General features: G+C 66.8%; 1 protein-coding gene across 4 annotated transcripts in view; it reads right to left on the reverse strand.

Moving 5' to 3' along the window:
• Window positions 1-16,587, reverse strand: part of TTYH3 (tweety family member 3) — a 30,237-nt gene extending 13,650 nt beyond the window's left edge. For all 4 annotated transcript variants that reach the window (XR_005784784.1, XR_005784785.1, XM_040455738.1 and 1 more), the window contains exons 1-6: window positions 16,366-16,587; window positions 2,403-2,572; window positions 2,177-2,288; window positions 1,818-2,038; window positions 1,433-1,528; window positions 229-301 (exon numbers count right to left, since the gene is read on the reverse strand). Coding sequence is in view for 2 of the 4 variants with exons in the window: in XM_040455738.1 (XP_040311672.1) it covers window positions 229-301; window positions 1,433-1,528; window positions 1,818-2,038; window positions 2,177-2,288; window positions 2,403-2,572; window positions 16,366-16,488 (795 nt within the window). In the remaining 2 variants the exon portion in view is untranslated. The remainder of the gene's footprint in view (window positions 1-228; window positions 302-1,432; window positions 1,529-1,817; window positions 2,039-2,176; window positions 2,289-2,402; window positions 2,573-16,365) is intronic.
• Between the last annotated feature and the right edge of the window lie 6 nt (window positions 16,588-16,593).

Below are 16,593 nucleotides of genomic sequence, written 5' to 3' on the forward strand. Positions count from 1 at the left end.
GATAAAGCCTGACTCCCAGGTTCACTTTTAGCTCCAGAAGGTAAAATAGGGATGTGGGGACGCACTGACTTGCTGTGTGCCCATGGGAAGGTCCCCACTCCTCGCGGGACCTCGATACCCCAGGGTAGGGCGGGAAGGGAGAGGAGTATGACTTTCCCCCCCCCCCCCCCCCCCCACCTCATGCCGAGGCCCAGCACACAGGGATCACACTTCTCCTCTGCCACTCACCACGGACACGGCCAGCTCCAAGCCCAGTGCGCCCCAGCTGATGACCAGGGCCAGGACCCCCAGCAGGCAGACCCTTGGGGCAAAGAACGCCAATCAGCGACCCCCAGGCTGGGGTGGCTGCAGGCCAGAGGGCCGGGTCCCCCAAGGAACATCTGGGGGGGTCTGCCCTCACGGGGGCTGTGGCTCCTCCGTGGTCTGGCCTTAGCCAGAGCCACCTGAAGGCTGGGCACAGATGCGTCTCCCTCCCACCTGGGGTGGGCTGGGGTGGGGCTCAGGGGAGGGCCAGGAAGGAAGGTCTCCCAGCTTCCCCCCCGGCCAGCAGGTGACGCGTCTCAGCCCTCACCCTGCTCTCCACAGCGTGGCCGGAGGGGCCCGTTAGCCTGGGCCAGACCCATGGGGCTCACACCTGTCTCGCCCAAGGCCCGGCCTCACCTGCCTCCCCGGTCCCTGAGGTCCATGCACTCAGGCCTCCCTGCTGCCGCTCACACCCCTCGCTGCAGGCCCACGTGCTGGTGGTCAGACGTCCAGTCCCCTCCCTGCCAGGGCTCCTTGCGGAGCACACGCGCTGCAGACTGGCCTGCCTGCCTGCACGTGCCCCCCCCCCCCCCGGCGCGCCCCGCCCCCCCCGCCCCGCCCCCCCCCCCCCCCCCCCCCCCGGACACAGGGGCCCGCCTGTTCACTGGTCTCTCCCCGTGCCCGGCCCGGGGAGGGCGCAGGACACGGCTGTTCAACTGTTCAGTGAGGAAGCGACAGCTGCTACCCGCAGACAGCTAGCACTGTCGCGTCTTTCGGAGGACGAGACAGAGTTATCAGTGCCAGAAAGCCACCGGCCCAAGGTGGCCAGGTGAGTGGGTGGCACAGCAGGGCGACGAGCCCAGACTGCCTCCGGGCCGGGGACGTGGCCAGCTTGACTTTCTGGTGTCCCCATGACTTGGTGACCCGGACAGGTCTTCAGGTGTCTGGGTTACGATACGCAGGCTCAACGGGGAGGGAGCCCAGCAGGAATCAAGGACGGACGGGGCAGATGTGCCCGCCACAGGGGCACGGGTCAAGGGCCCCAGGAGAACCGCCGGAGCGGGCTTCCGTGGTGGGAAACCCGTGGCCAGACCCACAGGTGGGGGTGGGGAGGGAAGGGCTGCCTCAGGGGAGAAGGTGCTGCGGGCGCCTCACCCCTGCCTTCCGCCCCTCCACCCCACAGACTCACCCGACCAGAATGCCCTTGGAGCTGCGGATGAGGCCGACCAGCGCCAGCAGGCAGATGGCCACGTCGAGCAGCAGTAAGCCCAAGTAGCCCAGCCACCTGTGGGCACACGGTGGGTGTGGGTGTGCGTGGGGCGCAGGGACGGGGGCATTGCTCGGGGAGGCATGGCAGAGCTGAGGGAACGGCCTGGGGCCCAGAGGGGCATCCGCGGGCAACTCCGGGATATGGGGCTGGGATCAGTTCTGGTAAAAGAAGTCCCGGGGAACACGGAGGTCCCACCCGTAACAACTGTGACACCGGGCTCTGAAGGCCACAAGCCCGTGGAGGGTGACTAGCACCCAGGCAGTAGGGGCCAGGCGGGGCGGACAGAAAAGAGGGCCAGCCGCACCTGTACCAGTCGTAGAGATCCACCTGCTCGGCCAGCACCTCCAGGGACACAGCCGGGTTCCTCCAGAAGGGGATGGCCGCGGTGTGGCCCAGCAGCGTCTCGAGAAGGCCCTGCAACCTCTGGACTGCGCGCAGGGGCTCTGGGCGCGCGGCCAGCTGCCGCTCCAGGCTCTGCAGGCTGGGCTCTGCCGTGCGGTTCAACGCGGCCGCGGTGTCCCACACCTGCGCCGGGCCGGGGGCCGGTGAGCCCGGGCGCAGACCCACTCCCGGCACGCTCCGCGCACACGCCCACCCCTCGGGCACGCACGCAGACACGGGGCGCAGGCACAGAGCCCCCCTCCCCATCGGACGGCCACTCACGCGGTCCTGGACCCCTGCCACCGTGCGGTTGGCGTGGCGGAGCGAGTAGGTGGCCCGATGGATGCCGTCGCTGGTCTCCCCGTTGCCGTAGAACCCCACGGCGATGCCGGCGCTGGGACGGGGCGGGGCTCTTGAGGGCGCGGCCGGGCCCCTCGCTGGCCCGCCCCGGCCCCGCCCCTCCCGGTCAGGCCCCGCCTCCATCGGGCCGCCCCTCCCTGCCGCGCACCTGCAGACCAGCGTGGCGATGATGACGCACCAGGCGGTGCAGCAGCAGTCGGCGTCCAGGTGCTCCTCGCTCTTGCGCCGCCGGCAGCACAGCCAGAAAGAGTAGAAAAGCAGGAAGAGGAGGTCCAGGGCGAGGCAGGCCAGCGCGGCGGCCCCCAGCAGCAGCAGCGCCTGTGGGAGGCCGGGAGGCGGCGCTGGAGGTGCGGACGCCGGCACCCGGGCTCCCACCCGACCGTCCTCCAGCTCGGGGGACAGAGGCTCCCAACACTCGAGTGACTCCCGTCCTTAGCCCTGTCCCGGACCCAAGCCACATTCGGAGAAGCCAGACGGGCACGGCCATGGGGTTCTCCCAGGCCCTGTGCCCCTCCCTGCGGGGGCCCCTCACCTCCTGGGCCCCAGGGCCCAAGGCAGGACATAGGACAGGTCCAAACAGGGGTCCCTGACCAAGCCCAGTAAGGAGGTGCTGGGTGGGCAGGAGCCCCCGGGAAGGGCCAGCACAGCTGCTGATGGCCATGTCGCCGAGGAACGCCCCTCATCTCGCAGAGCCTCGGTCTTCTCTTTCGTAAAAGGGGGCAGTGCTCTCCCCAGAAGAGGCTGGCGGAGGGTCTCGGTGAAGGCCCGCAAGAGGCTGAGTTGGACCTGGCCACCTTTGCAAGCCCCTGGGGCCGGGGCAGCCTGAGGGGCCCAGAATTATCCAGCCACGTCCCGGGAGTCACCAGGGGAGGAGGAAGTGCCCCCTTGGGCCCTCTCCCGGCACCAAGGTCAGCATCCCCCATGGGAAGCAGGGACACATGCCGTAGGCCCAGCGCTGCCTCCCCTGGGTGCCACACTCGTCATTCTACCTGGCCCAGCGCCCCCCCTCCCCATTTTACTGGTAAAGAAGCCGGCTTCAGAGAAGCTACGGAGGAAGGACCGGTGTCATGGCACCTCTGGGGCCTCAGCACACGTCCCTTGTTGGGGTGGGAGTCGTGGCCTGTTAGCGCTGTAGGCCGGGCCTGACCACGTGCACTTCATTGGGGGGGGGGGCGGGGAGACAAGTAAGTCCCACACAGAAGGTTCACCACCGCACACTGGCTCTCAGTCCACACTGGAAGTGCCGTAGAGACGCTGGGCCCCGGAAACACCCTCCCTCCCCAGGCCTGAACACTGGGGTGCTGCTGGGGGAGAATGCCCACCTGCCCCCTTCAGGGCCCCCTTGGGAAGAGAGGCTGAGCCGCAGACGCCCTGGCGCCCAGCGGCTGTCTCCCTGCCCTCGCAGGAGCCCGCTGGCCCCGAAGGTCTCCCACCAGGCTCACCATCCCTGGCCACCCGCACACCTGGGGGGGCCCCTCCCGCCTGACCAGGGAGGCACCGAGCAGCCACACTTCAGAGCAACACCGGGGGCCCAGGGAGCCAGGAGCTGTTTGGAGGCTGGGCCTCGGGCCTCCCCCACGAGGCACAGGAGGGAGGCACCATCCAGGGGCAGACGGGGGTGACGCCATGAAGCTGGAGTCACAGGCCACGGCCTTGCCCTGCCGGGGCGCAACGGGCGTTGGGGGCTGGCACCCTCCGGTGCTCCTCCAGGCTGAGGGTGCCTACCATCTCTGCCCTGGCAGGACGGCCCGTTGGGTCCCAACCGCTCCTGCTCACAAGCTGAGGGTGGGAGGGAAGCAGGCCCCCGGGGGGCCGGTACCAGGGCCACCTCGTCAGCCGCGCTCAAGTCACACAGGGTGTTCCCAAGACCCGGGACGCAGCCAGGGGCCTCCGGGCAGGAATCGGGGCATGTCACAGGCCGGGGGGCCATCACGGAGGGGGCTCACCTTAAGGGTCCTGGAAGCCGGCACCGCCCTTGCCCCGCCCCACCCCGCCCTGCGTGTCAACACACATCGCAGTGCTTGCAACAGCACTCTTCCGGGCTCCCAAGGTCTGCCCTCACAGCCACAGGCCGGACATTGGCCGGGGTGCCACAGGCCCTGCCCATCCCCTCCTCACAGGCAAAGGGCAGAACACAGCACCACCCCTGGGACCTCTGTGCTTCCATCACAAAGGCCACCCTCCAGCCCCTGTCACCGGTCCTGCCTGCAGGCTCCTCCCCTCCCCCAAACCCTCAGAGGCCCACCACACCTCCACCTGGAAGCCTTCACCCAGAACGAGCCCCTGCCCATCCCCATCCTGTGCAGATGGTCCCCCTGGAGGCCACCCTCTGCTCTGACTGACCTCCCTTGGCCTTGGCTGGAGTAGCCCCACCCCTCCCACGGTGCCACCTCCTCTCCTGCCCGATTCCCCCCTCCCCCAATTGGACACAATCCAGGAAAGTCCAGGACACGGATGGCTCGGTGCTGGTGTTTAAATACACGCATCAACACACATCCTCTTGAGGAACCCCTGCCCCGAGGCGGGGCAGTTGGGACCAGGGCAGGCAGAACCCAAACAGGCCCCCAGCTGGGGCCCTGAGCCCACCCAGCCTGGCCAAGGGGACATCACGACTCATCAAAGTGCTCACAGGCCCAGATCGCTGCCTCAGTGGTGCCGGGACCACCCACTCCCGTTTGCCAGATGAGAAACCCAAGGTAAGATCCGCACTGCCGGCCAATCGGGGGGCGGGGGGGGGCCCCCAGCTCCCGGGGGGAGCCCGGGGGCGGGGGGAGCCATGCCAGGGCCCCGGGGTGCCTGGAGCTGCTGGACCCCAGCTGGGCCATGGAGACCAGAAAGAGCCGGACAGGTGGGAGCACCCGAGCCGCCTCCCTGGCGGGGGCCGTCCTTGTCCGGAAGGTCAGGGAAGAGCAGCATGGGCAGAGGCCACCACAGGCTGAGTCTGGAAGGTGCTGTGCCCCTGTGGGCGGGAGTCACGCTGTACCTTTCTTGGGTGTCCTCCTACGGCTTTGATTTGGTTTGTTTTGTTTCTTGTTGTGTGTCTTTTTCGGGTTTTTCCTTTTTTTTTTTTTTTTAAACCACCAAGTTGTACCAACTTTGTAATTAAAACAGAACCAGAATCCTGTTAGTAGCTCCTTTCAGCTGAGCGTGGGAGGCCCCTGGTCTGAGCCCGGCTCTGCCACCACGTAAGAGGCCCCGTGCGGTCTCCGGTCAGGCCCTGCTGCTCTCTGCACCCCATTTCTGCCTTTGTGCAGTGTGTGAGCCTTCCCCACCCCCCCTGCGGGAGCGGGGTCCCCGGCAGCCGTGCCAGACCCCTCTCAGTTGATGACTGGGTCACATGGGCCCCGGGAGGCCGAGAACCTGGACCGAGGTGCGAGGGAGGCGTGTTCTGCCCTTCCCCCACAGCCACCCCGAAACCGCTGCCCAAGCGGGACAGCCCAGGGAGCCAAAGCAGCAAGGTTCAAATGCTGCCCAGCCTGGCTCAGAGATGTGACCTTGAGTCAGGGACCGCACCCCCATGCCTCAGTTTCCCCACCTATAGAGTGGAGATGGGTGCGTCACTGTCCTGACCGGGTGACTGAGGATTACACAAGCGAATCCCTGTAAACGCTCAGAAGAGCATCCCTGTGGGGGTCCCCCAAGAAAGGTGAGGGTCCCCAGGGGTTGCTACCCCCAGGGCCCGCTCTGTCACCACACAGCCTGGTGGGCTGGGGGCAGAGAGTGGGCACCTTGGCTGCTGGGGGGGGGGGGGGCAGTGGTCCAGGGCTGCTCACGCACAAGGTGAGCACGTGCCCCTACGCGCACACGCACAAGCACGTCCTCGTGCACACACACGCCTACACCCGTATATTCACACACATGCTCGCCCACGTGCACATGAAGGTGTCACCCTGTGATCACAGCAGCCCGTGGCTGGAAGCTCCCAGTGGCCGTGGGCAGGGGAGGGCGTCCCAAGCACCTGGCTGCTGGAGCAGACGGGGAAGCGGGGAAGGCAGCCGGCCAGCCAGGAGCAGCCTCGCACACAGGTAGGGCCGCCTGCCTGGGGGCGGAGGACGCTCCCGTCCCATCCCTGCCTCTCGCAGGGCAGGGGCTAGGGGAGGACCACTCACTGCCCCAGGAACCCCAGGGCCAGGCTTGATGATGATCGTGTGTCCTGGGTACCAAAGGGGTGAGTTACTTTCCAGAAGCTTCTCTGGAGGCAATGGCAGACAGAAGCACAGGTGCCCACCTCACTCCCACCTCACCCCTGTAACCCTACATGCTGGGATCCAGGCATCCAAGGTTCCATCTCATCCCCTCCTGGTCTGTCTGCCCAGCTCCAGGAAGCCTCCTTCCTATGAGGAAGGGGCCCTATTTCTACCATCTCTGTGCTGGGTCTGTCTGCCCACACCTCCCCCAGGAAGGAGAGGCCTTGCTGAGCTCATCGATTTAGCTGGGGCAGTGCCCCCTCTGGCACTGAGGCCTGGCACACAGTGGGCGTGCAGAAACATGGCCCCCCGGCTCCCCACCCCAAGGTCCGAGAAGCTGGGGAGCTCTCTCTCTGGCAGGACATCAGGCTACGGGGCCTGTACCACAGCAGCTTCCCACAGCCCCCATGGAAGGTGCCATCACCCTCCCGGTTCACGCAGGAGGGCACCGGAGCTGGGCGGGGCATAGCCCATCACGGTGAACTTGCAGAGCCCGTCGCCACCTGGGTGCACGAGCCAGGCCTGGGGGTGCCTGGAGTGCCCTCTGCCCCCGCCTCCCGACGCCAGATTCCAGGGGACCGCCCCCCCCCCCCCCCCCCCCCCCCCCCGTGGGCTGCCGTTCCCTTCACCGCCCCGGGGTCCATTCTCCATTCAGAAAGAGAATGGGAAATGCCTGATCAGCATCTGGGCTCCGACCAGATGGAATTTTCCGTCTGTGATGGAAGTGATGTCAGCACTTGGTCAGGCGAGGCGAGATGCTTGGGCCCGTGTCCTGACCGCTGGCCACAGTGCCGGCTGCCAGCCACCTGAGGCGCTAAGAACGCACCGGGCTCCGTGCGGGTGCCCGCAGTGAGGCCTCGGCGGGGCCCACCCCCCGCTCCTGGCCCCACGGCTCACCTCATCTCTCGGCCCCGGACCACCCCCTCCTTCTCGAGGCCCCTGCAGCCCTGGCCTGTGCCCACACACTCTCTTCCGTGCCTCATGGTCCCCCAAAGCCCCCATCCGCTCCGGAAATACCCGATGAGCCAGAGCTTGGAGTCTAAAGCCTTTCCCTGTCCCCGTTCAGGCCCCGGCCCAGGCAGGAGGCCTGACGAGGGACCCAGGACCCCAGCCGTCCTCCGTGTGAGCCCAAGCTCCCTGCACAGGGCGGGGCGGGGGTGGGGGGGTCCCTGGCTCAGCCCCAGGCTTGCCGGCAGTCAGAGTACAGGGGGCCCCAAGCCAGCCCCGTAAGGGGAGGGCCCACAGCGTGCCACGAAGCCTTACGGAAGAGCTTTGCAGCAGGAGGCTTGGCCCCGTCCAGAGACAGAGACCACGGCGTGAGGGCTCGAGGCTCCAGCATCCCACCACGGCCAGTCAGCGCACGGGCACGCGCACCCCACCCGTGCGCGACGCCGGGCTCAGCTTCAGCACAGGCCACGCTGATGCGCCCGAGGCCGCCGGGCCAGGGTGGCCACACGGGACCCTGGGACGGCCCATCCGTGCACCCGCTGCACCCAGGAGCACACCGCACGTGCAGCACAGGTCAGAACCCCCGACGGACCATCTCCTCGGAGACGCGGCCCCACAGGGCGGCCTCCATGCCCTCAGCAACTGCCCCTGAGCGCCGCCCACACGCTCAACCCCTCTGTGGGCCACCACAGCCTTCAGCCCGGCTGGGGAGCCCCTGCCCCGCTGGAGTCCCTCACGGGGGCTCCGAAGCTGCCCACCCCAACCCCAGCCCTAAAGGCCACAGCGGCACACCCCCTGGGCCAGCCTCCTGGCAGAAGTCATGGACACCCAGGCCCCGGCGCTCACGGGCGAGGAGGACGTGGGGGCCAGACGTCCAGGGCCGACGCCGCTATTCTCGGGACATCGGGGACTTCCGCCCGGTCACACGGCAGGAGGTGCGGGGCCAGGCCCCCAGGCCCAGCTGCCATAACTGAGGTCCCGCCACTGCCCGTGGCGTGAGGCCCACGGTCCGCGGAGGTGGGCGTCCCTGGACAAGGCCATGGCTGCAGGCCTGTCCCTTCAGCTCGTCCTCACCCCTCCCTGCACCAGCCCTCCCTTCGAGGGAGCTCCACCAGCTTTCAAGGGCGAGGCTCCAAACAGAAGGCGAGTCCAAATTCCTCCAGGGGCCTGGGCTCTCCCTGCCCTGCGCCCCACCATCCTTGCGGTGGTCACACCTGCCTCACCGGAGCAGGGAGGCCCGAGTCACTACACAAAGGGCCCCTCGGCCCAGGGCCAGCCCGAGACGGAGGCACATCAGCACCAGGCCTCACACGGGGGCCACGGGGCACGCGTCTCCGGGACCCCAGCAGCACACACCCGGAGCCTCGGGAGACTGGGGGGTGTGACGACAGGTGTCAGAGGGCACCAGCAGGGCACCGTGAGAGGAGGGCACGCTCCCAGAGAGGGACGGCCCGGGCGAAGGCCCGGCACGAGGTCCAGGCTGCACACCCGTGTCCCGAGGGGCTCTGGAGGGTGGGGAGGGGGCAGGCAGGACCCTCCACCGCTTCCCAATGGGGAAGTCCCACCCCAGCCCCGGAACTGCCGAGGGCCTTTCTCCACAGGAAGAGACCAGGTCGGGTCTTCCAGGAGGCTGGCGGGATCCCAACCCCCAAAGCACCATCTGGGAACCCACATGCGTCTCGGCCGGAGCCCTGGGCCTGGGGCCCCTCACTGGGAAGGGCTCACGCCACACGGCGCTGCCCGCTCCCCTGGGGCTGGCTCTTGGCCTCGGCACCCACCCAGCCTCACACTGGGCCTCGCGGGTCCCCAGATCACCTGGGAAAGGGGTGGCACCCACCTTCCAGGCCGGGGGCCTGAGGCCAGAAGGGATGCTGGAGCCCCACACACTTAAGTACAGAGGAAGCAGGGGTCTGAGCCCACACGGCCTCCTGAGGAAAGCTCTGGAAAAGGCCCCCTCACCCGCCGGGCCAGGCTGAGCGGGTGCCGAGGGCCCTGGCCGTGGAGAAGAGTTGGGCGCCTGGCTGGCTGTTCGGCCCACAGCCCCCCCACCCCTCTAACACACTTGGCTGCGGCTCCCACATGCCGACCAAAAATTAAAAACAGATTTTCCACTGAGCTGGGCTTGGGTTTCACGAATTCCATGACGGTGAGCTCGTGGCCATCCTGGAGAAAGCACAGCCAGCGGCCGGCCGAGCAGGAGCCCAGGAGGGGCCCGGCTGTCTGTCCAAGTCCTCCCACCGGAGGTCTGAGACCCAGAGCACCAGGCCGCACATGGACACACACCGGCTGCAGGCTGATGCCCTCACGGCGTGTGCACCCTACTCGCCCTTGCCTCCAGGAACCACCGGGATGGAGGCCTGGCGAGGCTGGACTTGGGCTCAAGGCCCCGGGACGAGCTCTGGTGGCTCGCCCCCCAAGGCAGCCCCCGCCCCGCCGCCCTCCGGGTCTGGGGGGCCAGCCCGCTGTCCTGCTGCCCACGCCACACCCGCTCGCGGAGGGAACGGACCCCGGAGGACACGGCACAGGAGCTGCCCTCCCCGCAGCGAGGGTGTCTATCGGGCCCCAGTGCCCTAACGCACCTCCCAGCACGGCGCCCAGAACAGCCCTCTGCTCTTCCCCAGGCTTGACCGCACACACCTCTCCACTGGCCACCCCTAGGGACCCAGGCCACAGGCCTCGGATGCAGCCAGGAGCCAGCCGACGGGCCCAGCCACATCATTGGGCCAGCCGGAGCTCTGTCCCAGGACTCAAGGGGGGATGTGGCCCGGGGAGGGCAGCCTAACCAGCCTCCAGGGCCAGGCTGGACGAGACACCACAACTTCTGCGGCGGCCCTCACGACAGTCGGGAGCCCAGCTGGAGTGCACGCGGCCGGAGCGGGCGGCACCCCAGGCCGGGACCCTCCTCAGAGCGAGAAGGAAGCGGTCGCTCAGGCTTTGGGCAGGCCGGCCTTGCCCCACGCCCTCAGCCAATACAGGAGAGGCCCGACCACAGTGGGTGCCTGTGGTACAAAACAGAGCCCTCTCTGAGACCCCTACGTCTCGTAGCCCACCCGCCCCTCCTGCGGGGACCCAGGCCTCAGCCAGGCTCCTCCGGGGAGCAGAGGCAGCACGCCGACTGAGGCCTGCGGGAGGACCACACGTGCAGGCCGGTGGGTGTGCGTGAGCCCGACCCAGGCCTCGGGCAGGGGACAGGGGACAGGGAGGCTCCGGAGGGGCCCCGCACAGCCCCTCTCCCACAGCCCACCCGGCCACAGCCTGGGTCCTCTGCCAGGTTCTGCGGGCACACCCCACACCCAGGCCCCTCCTCTGCAGCCCCCATCCTGCGCCTGCTATCGGCCTGCAGGCCTGGCCTTGACCGAGGCCCGCCAGAGCCCTCACAGCCCCCTCCACGGCCCGAAGCATCCTTGTTGCCTCAGCACGTCTGGTGTGTGACCCCCGGGGGTCCTGCTGGACAGGCAGCAGACCCCATTCTGGGCACGTGCTGTCCCACCTCGGGCAGGGACCCCAGCTCAGGGGTACCCTCTGGAAAGCAGCCCCCTGTTCTGGGCAACGGTGCCCATCAGACCCTCCCCAAGAGCGCGAGGAATCCCTCAGAGCCATGGGAGAGCCATGTGTGTGTCCTGGCCCAGTGCCCAGCTGAGGGCAGACCCCAGAAGGCAGGCACGGGCACAGCCAGGTCCTGCCACACCCACCACCAGCCCTGTCACATGCCCCAATTCCTGTGGGGCCACAGGGGGCCACTTCCCATATCTGTGACCCGGTCCCTGGGCTGCAGATTCCGTTCCTCCTGTGCAGCCAAAGCAGAACTGCCCGTGGGTGGGGAGAGGACCCGGTCCCCACACCCGCTGAGCTTCCCTGAACCAGGCCCCGCTAGGGGACCAGGGAGCCTCTGCACGGGGACTGTGTCCACCGAAGGGGAGTACCGCGCTGGAGCAGGAGCCTGCCCACATTTCCAGCCCACTGATGCTGGCCGGCCAGTGGCCTCAATTCTGCTTCTAGAGCAGTGACAATGCCCACCCCCGAGGGCCACTGTGTGGCCACCCGGGGAAATGTTTATGAGCCTCTCCGGTACAGCGGCTGTGGCCTGGGGTGAGAGCCACAGCACACCCTGCCCAGAGCCTGACCAAGACCCCCTGGCCAGGGCCGGAACAGCCGATGTCCCTTCCTGCATATCCTCTGGGCAGAGGAGTAGAGTGTCGGGGACACGGCTCGTCACCACGTCCACAGACCCTTGAAAACCAGGGGCCGCCGAAAGGCAGAACAATGGGGCCTGGTGACAGAGACCCCACACCAACGCCAAGCAGGGGATGTGCCAGGTTTCCCATTAACCACCCCCAAGACCGCCGCAGTGTAGACCTCGCAGCCGAGGCAACCAGAGGCTTCACCCTGCCCCCCCGTCGGAAAGGAAAGAGCCGGTCGATCTGTCCCAGCAGGCACTTCCGTGTTCACCCACCACTGCGTCCCCCAAATCCAGCTCATCGGCTCTGTCTGTGCAGGGGGTGCTCTAGAAGCTCCCGCCCACTCCTCAGTGAGCTTTGTCACGTTCGGTACGTTTCTGTCACTTGCACCCCAGCATCCCGACTGTTACCATGGGACGCTGGCCACACATCAAGAACCCAGGGCCAACAACATTGTCCAGAAGTCGGTGACAATAAGGGCGTGCGGCGTGATTCTGGTTCCGAGTGATGCGCACCCCACGGGTCTGCGTGTGGGGGTGAAATCCAGCCAGAGGCGCTTTTTGGTTTTTCCTTCATGCTTTTTCCTATTTTCCAAATGTTCCGCCAACATCTATTATTTTTGTAGATGAGGAGCCAGGCGATCACCCCAGGTTTTAACCTGCTGATCAGTGATGGCAGGAAGATGACAACAGGGCCACCCCACCCACAAGACCCGGGGGCTCGGCCAACACCAGCCTGCAGTCAGGTACTCGGCAGACCTTTCTTGAGTCATAGCTTTTAGCCAAGGCGCTACGGTCTTAGCTAGGAGACCCCTGGGCCCTGACAGTCATACAACCTAGACCTCAAACGCCCTCTAAGGGGCCACCCAGTCAGGGTTCACACATCTCCGAGCACAGAGGCAGCACGTTCAGACCAGAAGGACTCCCTTATTTTGGGCCGAGGCTCGGGCTTCTGTCTCAGGGCCTTTGCACGTGCCATTCCAGCGGCCAGGAACCGTCTCTGCCAAGGGCTGTGCGTGGCTACCTCTGTCCTATCTTTAGGGTCTCGAATGAACCATCCCAGCACTCAGGGTTCTAACAAGAAACAGGCCTCACAGGCTGCGCAAGCCTGAGGCAAATGCTACCATCTGACCGGAAGAGAGGCCAGTGTGCCCGCTTAATGCCAGGTTCCAGGCAAGTCCCAGCCCTCCGGGCGTTCGCAGCCTGGCTGGCGCCCTTCGTGGCAGGCCAGGAAGCACCTCTTCCAGGAAGACTTCCCTGACCACTGCGCTCCTGCAGGCCCCGTCCTGACACCTCACAGCTTCCAGCCGCCCTGAACTGGCAGAGATAATGAACAAAGAGAGTGAATTTGGCCTCGGCCTCCGGACACGGGGGTGTGCAAAGGCTTGGCAGGGGCGTCATTAAGGGTGGGTAGGGATGGATGGGGCACGCTCCCCAAGGGGCAGCCCAGAGAGGGAGATGATCCCCCCCAAGGTCACACAGATAGGAAGCAACAGAGCTGGGGCCCGGGCCCCTAATCTCCAGCCTGAAAAGGCTGTGGGACCCCTGCCCGAAGCCAGGGCGGGCCCTACCATCACCTCAGAGCACATCAGGCCCCCAGACATTGGGCCCAGCCCGCCAGCTCAGCAGTGCGACCCCCAGAGTCTCCTCCTTTCTCTGGGCCTGCGATCCTCCGGGCAGCTCCCCTAAAATGACACTCCCCACCCATCCAGCTGCCCCTTGTGTGGGGAACTCTGGGCCCAGCCCCAGGGGAGTCGGACCAGCAGCCCCTCCTGGCAGGCAGGTGGGGGGTGGAGTAGCACAGAGCAAACTCCAAAAGCTTCTCTGCCTCCTTCTGGTCCCCGTCCACCCACAGACCCCACTGGCACCCTCCCTATGATCTGTCCATCCGGCAAACAGCCCGGGCCCCCAAGAGATGCATCAATGGCCAGGGAGCCCCTCCCCTCAGAATGGTGGCCTCGGGAACATGGAAACCCGAGACCTTCCGCCCCGAGAGAAATGCCAGCCCTGCTCCTGCAGGGGCTCCAGAGCCCCAGGTAGGGCCGGCCGGGGCTCTGGGAGCCCTCGGAAGAGCCCCGCATCTGCTCCTGACCCCTGCAGGGGGCCAGCAGAGGGGGGCCCAGGAGGCTGACTCTGGCTCCTACCACCTCGTCATCATGTGACTCTGAGCCACTTCCCTCTCTGAGCCTCGGTTTGCTAATCTGTACAAGGGAGGCAATCATCCTCATTGCCTGGTCTGTGAGAGAAAGGACCAGTGACGGACAGCCCTGCACAGTGCCCCAAAACAGGGCCGGGCCATGGGGGTTTCCAGCGGGTTTTACCAGGGCACCCGGCAGTGGAAGGCGGGGGCCGGAAACGGCAAAGGACAAAGCCTGGTCTCCTCACACCATACACATCCCCGACTCCCCCGACCCAGGCCCCACTCGTCCCCTGGACAGTCCAGGAGGCAGAAGCCCTCCTCCCACGCTGGGCCCAGGCCACATGGGGGTGGGGGCATCGCCAGACCCTGCAGCTCAGGCAGAAGCCGGCCAAGAGGGGGCGCCTGGGGCAAGAGGACGAGGGGACCCCCGCCCGCTAGCTGCCCCCTCCACAGCCAGGAATACTAAACCAGGGGAGGCAGGAAAGGGCCCTAGGCCACAGGGTCCACGCTGACCCACTGCCCAGCCACCCAGGAAGGGAGCTCTGTCTGATGCCACCGAGCACGAAGCAAAAGCATGGGGCCTCTGCATCCCCCACTGTAGCCCCACAGAAGTGCGCCAGCCCGGATTTCAGGATGTGGCACTGAAGGATCAGAGAGGTCAAGTGTTCACCCAAAAGCACCAACCCCGGGAAGGCAGGGGCAGGACGCATGTCCGGGTCTGGCTCCTTCTACTAGCCCCCAGCCAGGAGCGGAGGTGGCAGGGGATGGAGACAGGCTGGTTTCCACGCCGTGAATTATTCAGTGGCTAATTCTGCTCCGCAGAGAGGAGGCAGGAGAGTGAGTCAGAGCCCTCCCACAGCGGAGGAGGGGGCAGTGCTCACAGAAGCTGGGGGCACACACCCGCAGGGGCACAGGGCCCTGCAGGAGGTCGGGCTGAGCCAGGGGGGCCGGCCCCCACTCTGGAGACCTCCACGGGCTGCAGACGTCGGGCCCTCACTCACACCCCACGATGTGTCCCGAGAGCCCCAGGGGGCGAGGGGCCACAGCCAGTCCAACCGAGGGTGGTGGGAGGGCAGGTGAAGCCTGCAGCAAGCTCTGTGCGGGTCCAGATGCCCCAGGCGCCCCAGGGGCAGTCCCGGAGCTTCAGAACCGATAACCGGCAGAGAACTTCCTAAAGTAAAGCACAGTTCCTGGCCGGGGACAGCCAGGGGCCTGATGTGACGGAGCCGTGACACGTGGAAGCCCCTGGGGAGCAGAGAAGGGTGCTGCTCCCACACCGGTCGGCAGCCCACGGCTGGGCTTCTAAACGTGGGCGTTGAGTTTTATAAAAACCTTGCTGTCTCTGGGCATGCCTGGGCCAACCCCCGGCCCCCTTTCTAATCTGCTTAGAAGCAGATCAGCAGGCCCAAGGTGACCACTGAGGCCGGGAGTGGTGGGCTCCCCCGCAGAGCTGAGATGCCCGCGGTGCCCTCGCTCTCTGCTTCCGGTCTCATCCTCTAGCTGAGGGTGCCCACAGGAGACAATTCTACACAGGCCAGGTGCGATAATGTCCACGGAATACCGGACTCCCAGGCCATCTTGACAAGGAACGCTGTTCCACTCCACCCGGGGCTCTGCAATGACCATTGGAGAGAACCCCAGAGGAGTTCCGGGTGACCAGGCATCCGGGTCATGGGGCTTCTGGAATCCGGATCCCCAGGCAGGAAGGAAATGCCCACAGCCCAGTCCCCTGCCCTGCACTCAAATGACAGTGGGTCAGTGCTGGGGGTGGTGCTTGGGCTTGGCATGACCCCAGGACTAGGGTTCTACTGGGAGAGCCTGATCCCTTGGGGAGAAGGCTGCAGACCTCCACTGTCCCCCATTCTGCCCAGGCTCAGCCCCTTTCCAGCCTCCCAGACTGAGGCCCACCTTGAGCGTCTGTGGCCAGGCCTCCCTCCCTCAGGGGCAGCCGGGTCCCCAGGCAGTCCAGGTGTCACCACAGCACACACCGCACTGTGTGCATCCCACAGCCTGGCCACCCAGCAGGGAGTCACTGCCGGCCAGAGAGGGCTGGCATCTGCCCAGCTCACTCACCTACCAAAATCTTGGCAGTGAGTGGGATTCCCCAGCTGGGGGTGAGGGGGCCAGGAATCCCCCCCTCCTGGCTGGACCCAGGGCTCTCAGGTATGGGCTTGGGATCCTCTGGGTAAGGGGCTCTGCAGGGCCACAGTTCAGGGCTGCCCCAGGAGATGGACAAGGGCCTGGGTTGGAGCTGACAGCTGGCAGAGGGGGCTCCAGGGAGAAACGCGTGAAGGCTCCACATTACCCTAAAAAGGTGGGCCTAAGCGACACCAGGGGAGAAAGCTAGAATCTGCAGGAGGGCCGCGGACCCTCCATGCAGGATGGGGGTCTTTAGACGCTCAAGGAGGGGAGCCCCCAGGACGCAGAGGGGAGACCCTAGAGAAGAAAGGGGCTGTGACTCACGAGAAGGTGGAGGCCGTGACCCTCGAGGAGGACGGGGGCGGCGACCCTCGGGGAGGGGGCCACCCCCCGCCCCCAGCCAGACCCTCGATGGGCGGTTCGGGAATCTTCAGATCTTCGAAAGGACGGGACCGTGACCCTCGGCATGGAGGGGCCGTGACCCAGGGCCCTGACCCTCGACCCAGGGGGGCCGCGTCACCTGCTGGTAGTCGGTATCCTCGGGCCGGAACTGGCTGCTGGTGGTCTCCCAGCTCAGGTCGAAGTGGGGCAGCCGGTGTAGGAGGTTCACCCACCAGGGTGCCGCGTAGCTGACCCCGGCCATGGCGGGCCGGCTGCCTCGGGCGCGCCGCCGCGGGGCTCCCTCGTTGGCCCGGGGGGCGCGGGGTTCAGGGGCCGGCCAACCCCCGCCCGGCCGCCCGCATCGCCC

Source organism: Herpailurus yagouaroundi, unplaced genomic scaffold (assembly GCF_014898765.1).
Source record: "Herpailurus yagouaroundi ecotype Mexico unplaced genomic scaffold, PumYag 216, whole genome shotgun sequence".
Lineage (NCBI taxonomy): Eukaryota > Metazoa > Chordata > Mammalia > Carnivora > Felidae > Herpailurus > Herpailurus yagouaroundi.